Source organism: Globicephala melas, chromosome 5, assembly GCF_963455315.2.
Source record: "Globicephala melas chromosome 5, mGloMel1.2, whole genome shotgun sequence".
NCBI lineage: Eukaryota > Metazoa > Chordata > Mammalia > Artiodactyla > Delphinidae > Globicephala > Globicephala melas.
Window position 1 is genome coordinate 114,153,553 of NC_083318.1, and position 17,602 is coordinate 114,171,154.

Below are 17,602 nucleotides of genomic sequence, written 5' to 3' on the forward strand. Positions count from 1 at the left end.
AGAGTGTTTGGTTTTAGGACATTCAACAAGTGGGAATAATACCATGACGAGTGATAGACTCCAGCTGTTTGCAATGTGGTACCAAGTGAGGAGGCATATGATTTCAAGGAAAAGGGGGTGGGGAGAAACAGACTGTTTACAAAGTACTTTGTTATTGCTTTCCCCCATGTTCTTCTAGAAAGCAATACAAGAAAAGATTTACAATATCTTGCTTGTGGTTAGTTATTTCTTAAAGCCCCAAGGTTTATACTTTGCTTCCTTGGGCTAGGTAGTCAGTGGGGTTAGGCATGCTTCGTATAACATATATCTCAAGTATAGGGACCCCAAATATTTGTCAGATATTCCCAGCTCTTCATGAAGTCAACCCAATAAAGACATGACACATAACCAGAAGAAATGAAGATCTTATTGAGAAAATCCCAGTCTTCTTACAAGTCAATCAGAGCAGAGAACCAGAAAGAGCTTTCTAAAAAGATATTTCAGTTTAAAACACAGCAGATGACAAATTCAGTCCTAGAGCCCTCGGGGGATTTGACTGCCACACACTGATATATCACAGAAACATTTATTTTGTAAGTAATGTTAATGATATTCTCAGAGCTCTGTGTTTACTGTTTAACACTGCTATTATTTATTGATGACTAATGGCCAATAAACAGAGCCTCTTGCCTTACTCTGGCTTCCAGTCAGTATTTACGGATTAGGTCCATCAGTCTCCTTTTGAAAGCCACTGAGACAATGCAGCTGGCAGCCAGCTGAAGAGGAGACGCAACAAATATCACCCGCCACTCAAGGTAAGACAAAGAAGAGAACTTGTAAGGAAGATGTGCTATTGCCACCACAAAGAAGCATTTAAGTATTATTACGACCTAATTAATATTCCTAAATATCTAGTAGCATGGCTTACCTTTTTATTCTCACCTCTATCTCTAAAACACTCAATACTCTCTAACACTGTTCCATAAAGGACTATGGGAATACAGTGATTGAGATCACTTTAAGGAAAATATAAGCTCAGGCATTTAAGAATGTGGAAATAGGGACTTGCCTGGTGGTCCAGTGGGTAAGACTCCGAGCTCCCAATGCAGCGGCCTGGGTTCAATCCCTGGTCGGGGAACTAGATCCTGCATGCATGCCGCGACGAAGATCCTGCGTGTTGCAACTAAGACGTGGCACAGCCTAAATAAATAAATAATTTTTTTTTAAAAAAAGAATGTGGAAATAAAGAAATGATAAGGAATTTTAATTACTGGAAGTAGATGGTAAAAGGAAGATAGCACACAGTTCAGGGAAATACATCAAAAAGTTACAGTAATTAAAATACTCAAAATTGTTTTATTAATTTGTTTACCACATGAGGAAAGAGGAAAAATATTAGTGGAGTTTTCCCCTTCTCTATTCTTAATCTGAAGATATATTTGGGTTATCAAAGTACTGTTACATTACATTCATTTTGCAGCTAGCACAGGTACATTAGGAATTGACTTTATCTTTCAGAGGAACTTCTAAAGGCTTACCTTCCAATTGTTTAAGGCAACTCTGAATCTCCAAAGCTTTTGAACTTTCTTTCCCCAAACTGAATTCTGTGTCTAATAATTTTCACCATTAAAATAGCTTTCTGGGAGGGTCTATGTCCTACTGTAGTGTATATGAGAGAAAGCACAGAGTGATTGAGGGCTCTAATGGCTTGTCCCAGCTCTGTCACCATGCTGTGATTTTCAGCAGGGGTACAATTGGTTCTTGTTGGTATAATCAGCATGTTGGACTAGAATTATTTTTACTTTTAAAATTTACTTTCAGTTTTGAAGCCCAATCTGACTTCTGTACCCCGACACCAAACTAAATCTCAGAGACAGAGTTTTGGGTGAAGCAGAAAAGAATAGATTTGTTGCTTTGCCATGGGGGCCACAGCGGGCTAATGCCCTTAAAACTGTGTGTCCCAACCTGGAGGGGGTAGTGAGGAGTTTTATAGTAATGGTTCAAAGAGGGTGTGGTCAGCTCATGGACATTCTTCTGATTGGTTGGTGGGAAGTGGGAGTCAGCATCATCAACCTTCTGGATCCAACTGGTCTGGGGTCTGTGTGCTTGTGGACAGTATACCTTCATTAACCATTAACCTCTCCCACCTGGTGGGCGTTTCAGCATCTGCAAAACAGCTCAAAGATATTGTTATGTGTATCCTTGAGGGGGAACCAGGACGCTGCCCCAAGGCTGCACTATTGTTTCTTTTAACTGTTCCTCCCCTGACTCAGCATCTCCTCCCTTCCTTGATTAGCAACTGTTTGAACTTGCTCATTGGAATTCAGGGAAGGTCACCGAGGCTGAATGAAGCCTATTTCGTATAATCAAGAAATGAGGGACACAGAAAGGCTTTTGTGCCCAGGAGCCCCACAGGGTCCTGCTTGGTATCAGTTTTACCTTCAGTTTTAACTTTCTAAAATCCCAGGAAAATGGTGACACATCCAAATAGGGTTGATCTTTTTTGGGTAAGCACTCATGTGTTAGGGGAACCACTGACCGAAACCACCCAGCCTGGCCAAGCTGATAGTAACCACTTGCATGAGTTACCTTACAACAGGAGCTCCTGGTAAGGAACGTGGAACTAACAAGCTACCACCAACCAGAAGAATTCAGGAAAGGTCAAAAGGAGAGAGGAGATGCCAGTCCATATCTCCTACCAACCTCCCAGAATCCTTCTTGCTGGAATCCATCTTGGCTAAGAGATGCGTGTGCCACTGGGAAGGACCCTGAGTCAAAGTGATTTGGCAGAGACAACCTGGAAACTAACCCCATTACCATTAAACCTGAGACCTAAAACCACAAGGCAGAGCAGTCCTCCTGGGTTTCCTTACTCTGCTGCTCTCCACCCGGGCACCTCTTCCTGACAAAGTCTCTTGCTTTGTCAGCACGTGTGTCTCCTCGGACAGTTCATTTCCAAGTGTTAGACAAGAGCTCACTCTCGGGCCCTGGAAGGGGTCCCCTTCCTGCAACACATGGAAGAAACATGTGAATAACTTTCAACCAGAAATGAATGACTTGACCAGGAAAGTCTCTTTGCCTTATCAGAATTATTTGTGCCTACCTTAATACACCTTCTTGCACTGCTTTTCTTCTATGCTATTTTTCAACTGTCCTATCTTTACTTCTTTCCCTCAGCCATATATTGTCAGCTGAATCCTTTTTCTGTTTCTTTCCTTAATCATTTGTTGGTTTCATTTCCATGCATTTTTTTCTGCATTCCAGAAAGGAACAAAAATTATGTCATGACATCCTCTGGCTACCCAAGGACATAACTTTCCAGATGCAAGTACTAAGTTGTATAGATACCAACTTTGGCTTCAGGTCAAGTGTTGCAGGGAAGTGTTGCAGGCAAACTTGACAGTGAGACTTGACAATAAATTTCTACTCATGCCCTAGCAAATCATGTCATTTGCACCCAGAAGGAGACAGAGGTGGGGAGTTATCTTAGCATAGGAGGGACTTAAAAGTCAAAGAGGAAACTTAAGAACCTTAAGTTTTTCTTATCTAAGGCAGTGCTGTCTGGGGAGGGAGAGGGCAGCAAATATTTTTTACAGAGACGAACGTCTGGAACAGGCCAGATAATAAATATTTTTGGCTTTGCTGGGTAAGGAGATCATTGCGCAACTACTCAATTCTACTTTGTAGGTAAAACGGCCATAGAGAATACCAAACAGACAGGCAGAGCTGTGGCCAGGTTTCAATAAACTTTATTTATAACCTCAGGATTTGTTTTATTTACAAAAAACAAACAAAACAAAATGCAAGGGGTGGGCTTTAGTTTGCTCACTGTTGGTGTAAGGGAAATACTAGACTAGTATTTGGAGATGTGAATTTAAGAGCTTTGATCAACTGGACAAATTAGGAAATGCTATTGGTCCAGTTATTCAATCCTTTGTTTCTAGGGAAACACAATTGCCACAGCCCTTCCAGTAGAAGAAAAAAGTGACACTTTCCTTGGAGAATGGTAGTGGCACCTGTTTTCCTCCTCACTGTCCAAGAGTTTCAATAGCAGTACACAGGCCACTTAAGAGATCATGAGCCAGCCTCACAAATGATGCTAGGTGATGCAGTGTATTCAAAAATAATATTTATAGATGCCTGGCCAGTGTGGCTTTAAAGTGTCTTCAGATACAGCTTCTGGCCCCTAGGTCAAACTTTTTCTTCCTCCAAATAGTATGCACAAATTGGATCCACCAAGACAGGTAGGCCAATCACAACAGCAAACTCCAGTCTTAGTTTCCTACTTAATAATCTATTGCTTTTCTGCAAAGCTGCCAAGGAAGGAAGGTGTATGAGGCACCATCAGCCAGGCAGCAGGAGAGCCTTCAAGGTGCAAAAAAGCCTGAGTTTTGAAGATGCATGAAGGTCATTGGGATAAATGTTTTCCAAGGACTTGTCATAAAGGACAGCTGTGAAAAAATCACTAGGACCACAGCTGCATGTAAGGAGCATATAGGTAGCTACAGATGAATGTCCAGGTTCTTAGCTGTGGTGTTCAGAAATTCTTCATTATCTCAAGTGTGGCATGCAATGTTTTAGAAGGAAAAATGAGGAACTGGATCAGAACAGATGAACAGAAGCAGGTGATGAAAATCAATATTTTATCTGACATTGATAACCTCACGATAAATTATGTAGAAAAATAAAGCCAAAACAAACCCCCAAAATTAATTTATCACTGATGATTCAGTTTCTACTATGTGTACACTCAAAAGATTGCATGAGTTAAAAGTAAGCAATTAGGCATTAGGGTTAGCAATTCACTTTTTTGATCACTCAAAAAAGGTCAGGACATCACTGCTTACTTTTCAAGTTTTCAAAAATGTATGGCATATTAATTAAAATTAGCCTTGGCTATAAGCAACAGAAAACTCACAATAATAGTAATGACCACAATAGAAGTTTGTTTCTCACTTACACACATACAATCTGGAAGTTAGTCTAGACGCACCCCCTGTCTTGCTGCTCTGCCAGTCTTGGTGGAAGCTGGCTGCTGGGATTTTAGCCTTTACATCTGCATTATAGCCAGCAAGAAGGGTATAAAGAAGTGAACGTTGCCTTCCTATAAGAATCATCCTAGAAATCAGGTACTTCCAATCACATTCTATTCCTGGAATTCAGTCTCATGCCCATTTACTAGCTGCAAAGGAAGCTGTAATCTTTATTTGGTGGCCATGTGCCCAGCTAGAATCAGGAGTTTTGCCACTAAGAATGGGTCCTAGCACCCATTCTAGTTACATACACAGCCTTTATATTAATCAAGTCTATGAAACGTGCAGCTTTGGGGAGCTCCATGAAACTAGTGTAATACACACAGGTCTCCACGTCATAGAGACTTAAGGCTCTCTGAATTTCTTTTAGATCTCTGCTCTTTCTTTTTTTTTTAATAAATAAATTTATTTATTTATTTCTTGGCTGTGTTGGGTCTTCATTGCTGCGTGCAGGCTTTCTCTAGTTGAGGCCAGCGGGGCTCTTCTTCGTTGCGGTGCACGGGCTTCTCATTGCAGTGGCTTCTCTTTGTTGCGGAGCATGGGCTCGAGGCACGTGGGTTCAGTAATTGTGGCACATGAGCCCTAAAGCGTAGGCTCAATAGTTGTGGCACATAGGCTTAGTTGCTCCGCGGCATGTGGGATCTTCCTTGCCCAGGGCTCGAACCCATGTCCCCTGCATTGGCAGGTGGATTCTTAACCACCGCACCACCAGGGAAGTCTCAGCTTTATTTCTTTTACTCTTTCTATCCTTCACCATTTATTAATGACCCAGATTGTGTGATGAAGAGTTGTCAACATTATCATTTTTCTATATTTACAGGTATAATAACTGCATTGAAGTGGATTTGTCATCTAATAGCCTTAAATGATCGCTCTCTTTTGGGCTGCATTTCCCTCCATTATTTACTGGGCCTCCCCATAGGTTATCATCCATGGCTGTTGACTCTCCTCTCTGTCCTTAATTTCCTGAGACAGATTTCCACTTAAGAGACTGAGAAACTATTAGATAGTTCCCACAAACCACAGGAGCAGAAGGTCTTCTGCAAAGAGACACTTCACCCACTATGGGTTAAAGAAAGTAGCATTACATCTCCACCTGACAAACCCACTCCCTATCTATGTGAAGAGGGCAGGAACACATTTAAATTGAGGGAATCTACATGCATAACTCTCATGAACACAAATACAATAGGAGCTAAGTGCCTAAATTCCTGTGCAGGAAAAACCGAAGTGGTTATACTTCTCGTCTAATGTAAAGCATGGCCTCCTATATTTGAGTTGGTTTTCATAACTGTTTAATATTAGTCTGTGAATTGTTCCAGGGAGAGCCAATAGCAAAGAAGAAAATAATACTCTATCTCCATAAAGCACTTTAGCAATGCTCAGAGAAGTGGACTACCAGATATTTATTTTGGAAATTAGCTAGCTAGCTACGATATATTTTCAAACTATGCACGTATTGGTAGTTTTCTGCTGTAATTGGCGCGGCCACTATATATCTCTATCTTTGCTATATTTAGAATACTGTACAGGAAAATAAGTCAGCATTTCCTCTCATGGTAACATTTTGGAGCTAACAATATTCACTAGTGTAAAAGTATTCTCTGATCAAAACAGTTGCTCTTAAATATTCATTTGTTGGAAGATTATATGACATGTTGAAGATTATGTCCTTATGGATTTTTCATTTAATTTGTAATTACTTCATAATTACTTAATTTGTAATTACTTCATTAAAAAGAATACAAATGACTTAACTTCTCAAAAGAAAAATATAAAATATCACCACACCCTATATAATTTTCACAAATTATTCAACAGTGATAAATTACGTGGGTTGATTATTGAACCGGACACTACCATCTAAATTGTTTCTGTGCATTGCCAGGTGCCTTTTTATTAAACTTTTATTCTGTGGGATATATGAAGCCACTGAAGATCTTTGAGTCGAGTGGGGCCATATTTCTGGAAAGAGGGTGAGATTTCTAGTTGGTGGTAGTTGACTTAGAGTCCTTTATTTAAACTTTTTTCTGTTCACACTGTCTCTTTGGGTAATCTTATCCAATCGCATGGCTTTAAAGACCACTCATGCCTATGACTCCTAAATTTTTCTCTCTAGCTTTGATCTCCCTCTGTGAACTGTTTGGTCAACTGCCTGGTCTCCCTCCACCTGAATTTCTTTCCTTTTCTTTTTTTTTTTCTGGCCATGCCACGTGGCTTATAGAATTTTAGTTCCCGACCAGGGATCGAACCCAGGGCCCCAGCAGTGAGAGGGCTGAGTCCTAACAACTGGACTGCCAGGGAATTCCCTCCACCTGAAATTCTAACAGGCCCCTCAAAACTATCTCAAAATAAATCTTGATTTTCCTCACTAAATCTGCTCTTCCCTCTTTCATCTTTGTAAATTGATAGCAAGGTTCACCCAAATAAATAGTGGATTTAGCTAAACCTTAGGTTTAGCTAAATAAATAATAAATCCCTGATTCCTTTCCCTAACTCATCTAAATCCAGTCCAACAGCAAATGCTGTCTCTGCCTCTGTGACATAACTGGAAATGATTGTCTTTTCTCTTCCCCATTACCACTGCCCCTCCAGCACAGGCCAGCAGGATCTCTTCTTTGAAGTACTCTAAAAGCCTAGTATCTCCTTTTCCATCTTCTTTAAAATTCCTCCTCCACACAGCAGCCAGAGTGACCTAAGAACGATTTTTCCTTGCTTGAAAATTTCCTATAGCTTCCCACCACACTTAAATAAAATCTTATTACCTGGTCTACAAATACCTACATGATCTGAAGGCTCTGGTCCTGCTTCCTCTGGCTCCCCAGAACACTGTATTCCAGTCCTTTTTTTTTTTTTTTTTTTTTTTTTGCGGTGCACGGGCCTCTCACTGTTGTGGCCTCTCCCATTGTGGAGCACAGGCTCTGGATGTGCAGGCTCAGTGGCCATGGCTCGCGGGCCCAGCCGCTCCGCGGCATGTGGGATCTTCCCGGACCGGGGCACGAACCCGTGTCCCCTGCATTGGCAGGTGGACTCTCAACCACTGCGCCACCAGGGAAGCCCTATTCCAGTCCTTTGGCCTTCCTTCCTTTAACATGCTGTAGTAGGTAGAATAATGGCCCCTAAAGATGACCACATGCTAATCCTCAGAACCTGTGACCTCGTTATTGTGATTAAATTAAGGATTAAACTAAACAGGAACATCACCTTGGATTATCTGGGTATGCACACTGGAATCAGAAGGGTCTCTGTAAGTGAAGGAGGGAGGAGACGGTGCCAGAATGATTCTTCATGAGAAAGACTGGATAGGCAGTTGTGGACTTTGAAGATGAAGGGAGCCCCTAGCAGCAGGAAGAGGAAAGATTCTCCTCTAGAAACCCAGAGAGGAATGCAGACTTGTGGACACATTGATTTTTAGCCCAGTGAGAGCCATTTTGAACTTCTGAGCCCCTGAACTGTAAGATAATAAATTTATGTTGTTTTAAGCCACTGAGTTAATTTGTTACAGCAGCAAAAGGAAACTTAAAACACATGTCAAGATCATTTCCACCTTAGGGCATTTACAAAGGTTGTTCACCAGTTCTCCCTCTGCCTGAGGTGCTGATCTCTCAGATGTCAGCATCATGAATGTTCCCACATCATTTGGGTCTCTGCTTAAATTGCATCCTTCAGAAAGGCCTTCCCTGACCACTCAAAGTAGCCTCCTTGTTACTTTCTCAAGCGACCTGTTTTATTTTCATGGTGGCAGTTATCACTACTTGTTAATTTTCATTTTTATGTCATCATTGGAACACACAAGGAAAGCTGACACCTTGTCTCTCACTTTTCCTTGTAACCCCCGTTTTTACAGAATAACGTCTAGCACAAAGTAGGAGCTCAATAAGTATTTGTGGAATAAATGAATAACTGAGCATTTTTTCCATGCAAAGCAATGTACATACAATGTACATCCCACTGAATCTTTTCAATAGCCTGATGGAACAGGTTCAATCACAAGGTGTACTCCTATTCTTAGCACATAGTAAACATTCATAAATATTATAAGTAAGTGAACTATATTCAGAGATTGAGTAACCAATGTGACAAAGTATAAAAGTAAATATTTGCTATATTAATGCCTATGATTTCCATAATCTATTGTTGAAGAATCCCAGACCTACAGTAACTCTGTACTCATGAACTCAAACATCCATTCTACCCCCTTTGGACATCTCTATTTGTATGCTCCAATGGCCTTGAACACAAGATATAAACTGAATTTATAATCTCCTCCCCAAATCTACTATATAAAGTTTCCCTGGCTGAGTGACTGGCACGAGCATCTGTCTGACAGACATACTCTGGGAGTCATTTTAGACTGTTTCGCCACTCCCCTATAGGCAATTGGTTATTTATTTATTTACTTATTTATTTTGTTGTACGCGGGCCTCTCACCGTTGTCACCACTCCCCTATAGGCAACTGGTTATTTGTTTGTTTATTTATTTATTTATTTATTTTGCGGTACGCGGGCCTCTCACCGTTGTGGCCTCCCCCTTGCAGAGCACAGGCTCTGGACGCGCAGGCTCAGCGGCCATGGCTCACAGGCCCAGCCGCTCCGTGGCATGTGGGATCTTCCCGGACCGGGGCACGAACCTGTGTCCCCTGCATCAGCAGGCGGACTTTCAACCACTGCGCCACCAGGGAAGCCCTGGTCATTTATTTTTGATTCTTCCTGCTTAAAAGTTCTTATACTAATTACCTTTTCCGGCTCCGCTGACTTAGTCACTTCTTTCTGAACCATTTGTTCAGAGACTGCCTCTAAAGTAATCTCTCCAGCAAAACTGGACATGACTCCACTAGCTAGTTTTAATTCCTTCAGTGGCTTCCTACAGTGTTTAATAAAATCTAAATCCTTTACCACAGCTTCCGGTTGCCCCACTCCCACAACTTTCCAGCTTCTGGTGGTTGGTTCCAAAGTGGAACCCTTGGCATTCCTTGGCTTGCAGACACATCACTCCAATCTCTGCTTCCATCTTCACATGATCTCTTCTTCATGTCTCTTTTGTGTGTCTTCACGTGACCTTCTTATAAGAACATGAGTCATTGGATTTAAACCCATCTTAACACAGTATGAGCTCATCTTAACCAATTACATGGGCAAGACTCCATTTCCAAATAAGGTCACATTCTGAGGTTCTGGATTGACATGAACATTTGGGGGACACCATTCAACAAAGTACAGTTACCTAATTTGGTAAAAGGATATTTGCAGATATGGTTAAGGATCTTAAAATGAGATCATTCTGGATTATCGGGTTGGGTCCTAAATCTGATGACAAATGTTTTTATAGGAGACACACAGAAGAGCAGGGGGCAATGTGAAGACAGATGCAAAGTCTGGAGTGGCGTGGCCATAAGCCAAGGAAGCCAAGTTATGCCAACAACCACCAGAAGCTGTAAGAGACAAGGAAGGATTCTCTCCTTAGAGCCTCCAGGGTTAGTGTGGCCTTGCCAACACGTTGATTGTGGATTTCTGGCTTCCAGAACTATGAGAGACTAAATTTCCATTATTCTAAAGGCCTCCAGTTTTAGGTATCTGTTACAGTATCCGCAGGAAACTAATACAGAATTCACAGTGCACTGTATTCTTTCCCTTTAAGTAACCACCAAAACAAAAATCATTTCCATGAGTTTGATTCTGCTGTAAATAGATCTGAGTTCTTAGTAAACTGTAACACAACATTTGCCTGATTTATTTATTTGGGTGCAAAATGGAAAGAGTTGATGTTCCTGCAGGGTCTGTGGGTAGGAAGTCCATTCATGAAACTATCAATGTCACTGGTTGGCAGAAAACACTTCAAGGGAGAAATGGGGACGGATAGGATCTAGCACGTGGGGCAACGGAAGACAGGAGTCCTGCCTCTTCCTGGTCCCTCACCACTTTTGCCTTGGGTATCCTGATCTTCCCACAGTTGCCCTGCTGCTTGGGTGGGGCAAGTTCTGAGGGTCAAGCGAAAGCGTGCACGCTTCAGACTCGCCAGCACAGACTCCCACTTCGCCGCCCCCCCCCCCCCCCCCCGTCAGCTTCGTTGGGAGGTAGGGAGGGAGCTCAAGCACTCACCCACCATCCCCAAAGGAAGATGTGGTCCCCGCTTCCCGGTAGGGGGCTGAACCTCTGCAGTCCCCACTCTGGGGCTGGTGATGGCGAAGGGGGTCGGGGCCCGGCGCCCACCCGCGGATGACCGACCTGGGGGACCGCCCACCCTCCCGGGCTGCAACGCTGCTACGTATGTGGGCGTCGGCTCGGTGTTCAGTTCTCAACGCATTTCCGGGGCTAAAGCTACCCGCACTGAGGTGCCGCTTTCCCGCGCCGGGGTATGAGCATGGCTAACTCCGGAGGCTCCGGCCGGGACTAGGAGACCGAGAGCGGCCTCCCCTTCCCCCCCTGCGTACACGTCAACGCCGGCGTCGAGGAAGCGTCGTAATGCTTCGAAGAAGCTCGCCACCAAAAAAACCTGTACCCCGCCGCCGCAGCTGCCGACAGAGAAATCCCTGCCCCAAGCGCACGCTAGCCTTTACCGCAGGCTCAAGGCGAAGCCAAAAAGAGTCTCTCCATGGATGTATTCCAGGGGCGCGGGGGGCTGTGTCTAAAGGTTTGTTGGAGCCGGACCCTTGATAGAGCTAGGAGGCTGTGGCGCCTCACGCCACTCCCCGCCCCTGTCATTCCTAAGGTTCCACAGGTCTTGACGGTGGCCAGTCTGTCAGCCCTACTCGGCGGCCAGCTTCCCTTCCTCGATCGCTTGCGCAGGTCGGCCTGGCCCAAACGTCCGCTTCAGAGGGCTGGGAGGCGCAGCCGGAGCCGCGGTGGCTTGTGCGCGTCTATTAGTAGGCACACGGTAATGATGGCGGCGCTCAGTGAGACTCTCCTGTCACTGGATACTACTACTCGCAGCCCTCGTCAAAGCAGCGGGAGCAACCCCCCGGTCTTTAATTTACAAGTAGCAATTTGACTTGCTCTGCTGCATGTCAGGTGGGACCGTGGAAAGTGTGGAGACGCCCCGGGGATTAAGCGATAGCAGCTTAAAAAGAAAAAAAGCCAAACAAATAAACAAAACCCACCCACCCTAACAAACATGAGGCTACTGGAGAGAATGAGGAAAGAATGGTTCATGATTGGAATAGTATTGGCGATCGCCGGAGCAAAGCTGGAGCCGTCCATAGGGGTGAATGGGGGTAAGTGCTGCACCTCTGCATATGCTCCACTGCGATTCCCACTTCAGAACTAATTTGCGAGTCTTGGGAAGGAGAGGAGACCGGAATTGGGGAGTGTCTGCCTCTCTTAGGGGCACTGACCAGTCCAAGGTGTCTTTTGGCCCTCTTGCTGGTTTTTTAATTTGCCAGCCCCAGAGAGGATTCATAATTAGGAACGGGGCGAGGGAATTTGAACGCAGGTTGCCTTTTCCGCGAACAATCAATGAGTATCCTTAGTGTCAAGGAGTGAGGTTACCGAGAATGAAACTTATTTGCCTTCAAAGTAGCATCCTATCCCAAGGGACGCTAGGTTGCCAGGAGTTCCTTATCTATCTTGGAGTGGACACCATTACCTTGTCTGTTTCCGACACTCCCCTCCCCCATGTTAAAAAAAAAAAAAAGGAGTGGGGAAAGAAAAAGAGACACCCATTCCTCTTCCAACTCAGATTTGTTGGCCCACATGTTGGAGGGTGATGATTTGCTGCAGTTCCTGCCGCTCCACAAACTCTCAAACCGACTGACACGTTGCATTCAACTGCTTCCGTGTGCTGCCGGGACTCAATTGCTACCTTTAGCAGTCTAACAGATCCATCCATGTTAGACCATGTGTAGTGTGTATTTTGGCAAGGAAATGTAGGTGGGCTAAAAATCACACCCAGATCTCTGAATTGTGGGATCCTTGTCATGTGTGGATGGGCATTGGTGGAAACGACTGGAAATACCGTTAGCTTTTCATGCCCCCCGACCCCCTCCTCCTACCCTTAGACAATCATGTCCCACTTTTCATAAACATTAATTGAATTTCTTCAGTTCATTGTCTGTTTGACCTTGTTTAGCAGTTTTCACACTTATTGACAGGTTTTACTCATGCAAGGACAGATAAGAACCGAAGTGAGCACACACAATCTTTATGCTAGGAAGCTGTCAGGAGGATATTTGAAGTTATTTGAACCTTTTTGTTCAAACATGATGGAATTGAATGAAATGATCTGTCAGGAGAACAGTGGTTCCTTCTACCCTCTACCCTCAATACCTCCATTTAGAGGTAGCTTCAGAGAACATTTAAAAGGAATTTTTTGGACAAAGGTAGTGGGGATTCAAACTTTTTGGTTTATTTTATGTTCTTCTATGTTCAACTTAGTACAAAATGTGGAGGGTGGGTAACTGTGAGAGTAAAGCTGTTTGGGGTTACCCTGCTGAAGATACCAGTTTCTCATTTGACATAGTTTCTCTGTGAGCTTTGGGGAAACTTGTGAAGGTTGGTATTTAGGTACTGTCCAATGAGTTCCCTGTCCCTGCAGCTAGCCAGGTAGTAAGAATGTTAGAGAGCGTCTTTGTGGTGATCTGGAATGTAGATTTCACTAGCTTCACTTGCAGACTTTATAGCTTCTAGGGTTAGATCTCTGATTTGCTCAGTGTTAAGGTGAAATCACAGGTGATGTGTGATCTTTAAGTTGAGACCTGCAGAGACTAGGTTTGGTAAAATTCCTTTTCTCTTCTATTCCTGGGCTGCTCAGTGGGAAGGAGAGCTGTTGATTGCTGAATCATTTCCCTAGGGCTTCCCCACAGTGGCCTGTGTGAGATGGATTCTGTAATCTGATTTGTTCCCTCAGACTCTGCTTCTTGAAGTTTTGGGAATTATTGTATCTTAGAAATATTGTTTCCCACTTTCACTAGTCCTTATGCCATTAATCTAGGAGAGTTCGTTTGTTTAATTATAAAAGAGGAGACTGTTAAGAGCTGAGGGAACTTTATTTTCAGCTAACATGCTGAAGATACTGAGACCTCAGGTCAGGTGACTCACCCTAGGTCAGGTTAGCTAGCTTAGGGAAGAGGAAGGACTGACTGGGGACCAGGATTCCCCCTTATTTCATACCAGTTGCAACATCCATCCAAATATTCTTGGCAAAAATCACTAAAAATGAATAACCATTATAAAGAAAGGCTCTCTGTAATAAAGATGGTTTCCATGCCCTGAGTTTTAGGCCAAAAGAAGCTGCGCAGAATCGGGTAATATTAGACAACTGTGTATTCATGTGATTTTTTGAGATCTGTCCAAGTGTAAAAGTTACTGTTTCTAAAAACAACAGTTAAACAAACAATTGTTTGGGATTTCTTATATAAGCTTATATAAGCTGTCTTATATAAGCTGTCAGGCTAAGTTCTTGGTACTTCAGTTGACCTTCCCACCTGTAAAACTTCTTCAATAAAAACAAACTTCCTAATAGTACCAAATAACACTTTGACCCCATCAGTTAAAACAACAAAAATCTAGGAACAAGGAGAGTAATGGTGCCTGAAAGTGGTCTGTCCTCTTCTGCTCTACAGAATGACCTAAAGCATCTCTTTTTGCTTGTCACTTTTAGTCAGAAGTTCCATTTTGGGGTCTGTACACTAGAATGCGTGTGCATTGTTAATGCACTCACATTGACTGAACAATTTTCAGTCGAACAGTTTTCTAGACATTCTTTTCTCTTCAGTAGAAAGTTTTGATTGTTTTCAACTTAATAAATGCTCACTTCACCTTTACCTGGATCAATACCTTAATGACTCTATTTTGAAGTGTAAGACTTCTACACTTAAAGGATCACACCTTTGCTCTGCCCTCCCTTAAAAAACAATCTTTATAGCCAGTGAGTGAGTTATATATGGCAGGAAATTTATAGAGGTGGGAACTCTGAAGTGAGAGAAGTTGAATGACTTTCCATATGGGAAAAAGTGTAACAGGTACTAGCATGGAAAATTTAATTTTTAGTTCCCTGTTCTTTTTACTCAGTTACATTTCATTTTAAAATATATACAAGGTTGAAAGTAAAGAGCCACAGGAGATGTAAATTGTAGATCCTGAAGTGTAGATACTCTTGTTTCATTTCCACACAGGGGAGCCCTGAGCTATGCACATCTTAGAGTTTACCAGAGTTCAACACTGTGCCATTCATTCTCCAAGAGAAAGGCTTACTTCTTTGGAAGTACAGATTAAGCATCTCATTTCTACCTGCATCTTAACTGAAATTTTTGCCATTAATTAAGACATAAATCCTAAAAAGGAAATTGTTTCATTTTTGCATTAAGAAAACATAACCAGAAACATGCTACTGTATAAACTTAAGAATATTAGCATGAATACCTTAGATTAGGTTTAGGAGTGAAATTTACTAGATAAGTAGATTTGATGAAACGGTAATAGTTCCTTGCATTCCTAAACATTCCAGCTCGTCTTCTTTCCCCACACTCCACTCCCACATTAAAAAGCGTGGGTTTGAAGTCCCAAAATTTCTTCATTTTTTACGGCCAATTTTTCTTTTGATGTTGCTACTCCATTCCATTTTCACTGATAAACATTTTTTTTTTTGCTTTGGTTTAAGGAAGAGTTAAAACTTATATTTCCACTTTGCGCTTTGTAGCCTTCCCAAGATCTGAATCTGGTTATTTTCATGACTTGGAGGATATAATCATTACCTTGGAGAGGGGCCACATACCATTTCATAGCGTAGTTTCAACTCTCACCTCTGTGCAAATATTTACTAGTTTTTTATTTCAGCCCTGCCTGCTTCTAGTTCTGCATTCACACCGTGGGCGATCCATTAGCAGCTGTCTCAAAGGGGCCTTAGGTTTCCCCAGATAAGAATTAATTCCTCCTTCCCTTTTAAAAAGGTACATTGTAGGTAGCCCTGGAAGAGCCTCACCAGGTCCTTTCATGGATTAGTTATTTGGATGTGCATCTAATACAAAAAACAATATAAAAATAAACAGTATACCCTGTCTCTAGGATTTAAGACATTCAAAGTAAGGAATCATTCCACTGAATTATGCCAGTTAGTTAAGAGCTACCATGTGTATTTATATATATATGTGCATGGAGTGTAGGAAGAGTTACCTTCTTAAAAAATCCAGTTGTTGGCTAACTAAGGTAGATGCTTTAGCTGCTCCAAAGAAACATGTGGTCTAAGTCAATGCCGTGTGCTTGCTATGGAGATGAATCTTTGGACGCATCACCTAGCTCTTGCTTGCAAATATACTGCTAACTATAACCCACCCTATAGAGAGAATCTGGGGTACCACTGTGGATGGCAGCACAGTTGACAAAAACGGGTCTCACAAAAAGCAAGGGGTTGGAGGAAAAGAAAAAGGATATGAGTATGAAAAAAAACAAACAGGATATTAAAAATTCCTGGAAGGCATTTACTAAAACAAGCCAGATTCCTTGACATTCAAACCTGCTCCTGAATCACCTTCCTCAGCTTTCGAGGAAATATTATTTTGAAGTGTGAGCAGCTGAGACAGATTCACTCACAAGTATGGGGGGAAAAATGTACTTCTTTTTAAGTTTTTGAACCACTTTCACTGCCCTGAAGTGTAATGCCTCTTCCCCTACTTTCTCCCTTTTGCTGCCTTTTCTCAGATCATAGCAAAATGATTTGAGTAAATGCCAGGTATCTAAAAGAATGTATGGCAGTGTATTTTTTTTTTCTTTTTTCCGGCTTTATTGAGATATAATTAACATATAACATTGAATAAGTTTAAGGTGTACAATGTGATGATTTTAGATATACAAAATGATTACCACAATCAAGTTAGTTAACACATTCTTCACCTCACATAATTACCATGTTTTTTGTTGTTGTTATAATAAGAACATTTAAGATCTACTGTATATAAAATGGTATTATGAACTATAGTCTCCACTATAGAACTCAAGATCCCCAAACTTGATTATCATTTTTTTTAACATCTTTATTGGAGTATAATTGCTTTACAATGGTGTGTTAGTTTCTGCTTTATAACAAAGTGTATCAGTTATACGTATACATATGTTCCCATATCTCTTCCCTCTTGCGTCTCCCTCCCTCCCACCCTCCCTATCCCACCCCTCTAGGTGGTCACAAAGCACCGAGCTGATCTCCCTGTGCTATGCGGCTGCTTCCCACTAGCTATCTATTTTACGTTTGGTAGTGTATATATATGTCCATGCCACTCTCTCACTTTGTCCCAGCGTACCCTTCCCCCTCCCCATATCCTCAAGTCCATGCTCTAGTAGGTCTATGTCTTTATTCCCATCTTACCCCTAGGTTCTTCATGACCTTTTTTTTTTTTTCCTTAGATTTTTTTTCTTATATGTGTTAGCATACGGCATTTGTTTTTCTCCTTCTGACTTACTTCACTCTGTATGACAGACTCTAGGTCCATCCACCTCACTACAAATAACTCAGTTTCGTTTCTTTTTATGGCTGAGTAATACTCCATTGTATATATGTGCCACATCTTCTTTATCCATTCATCTGTTGAGGACACTTAGGTATTGCAGTGTTTGAGGAGCTCTTTGTTTCTTTTATTCACTGATGTGCTACAAATGCCTAAAAT

At 42.2% G+C, this 17,602-nt stretch overlaps 1 protein-coding gene across 3 annotated transcripts in view; it reads left to right on the plus strand.

Annotated features, from left to right (window-relative positions):
- Nucleotides 1-11,908: 11,908 nt before the first annotated feature.
- The window catches only part of SLC10A7 (solute carrier family 10 member 7), a 253,234-nt gene continuing 247,540 nt past the window's right edge, over nt 11,909-17,602 (plus strand). For all 3 annotated transcript variants that reach the window (XM_030878159.3, XM_030878160.3, XM_030878163.2), the window contains exon 1: nt 11,909-12,223. In XM_030878159.3, the coding sequence (XP_030734019.1) occupies nt 12,124-12,223 (100 nt within the window). In that variant the 5' untranslated portion in view covers nt 11,909-12,123. The remainder of the gene's footprint in view (nt 12,224-17,602) is intronic.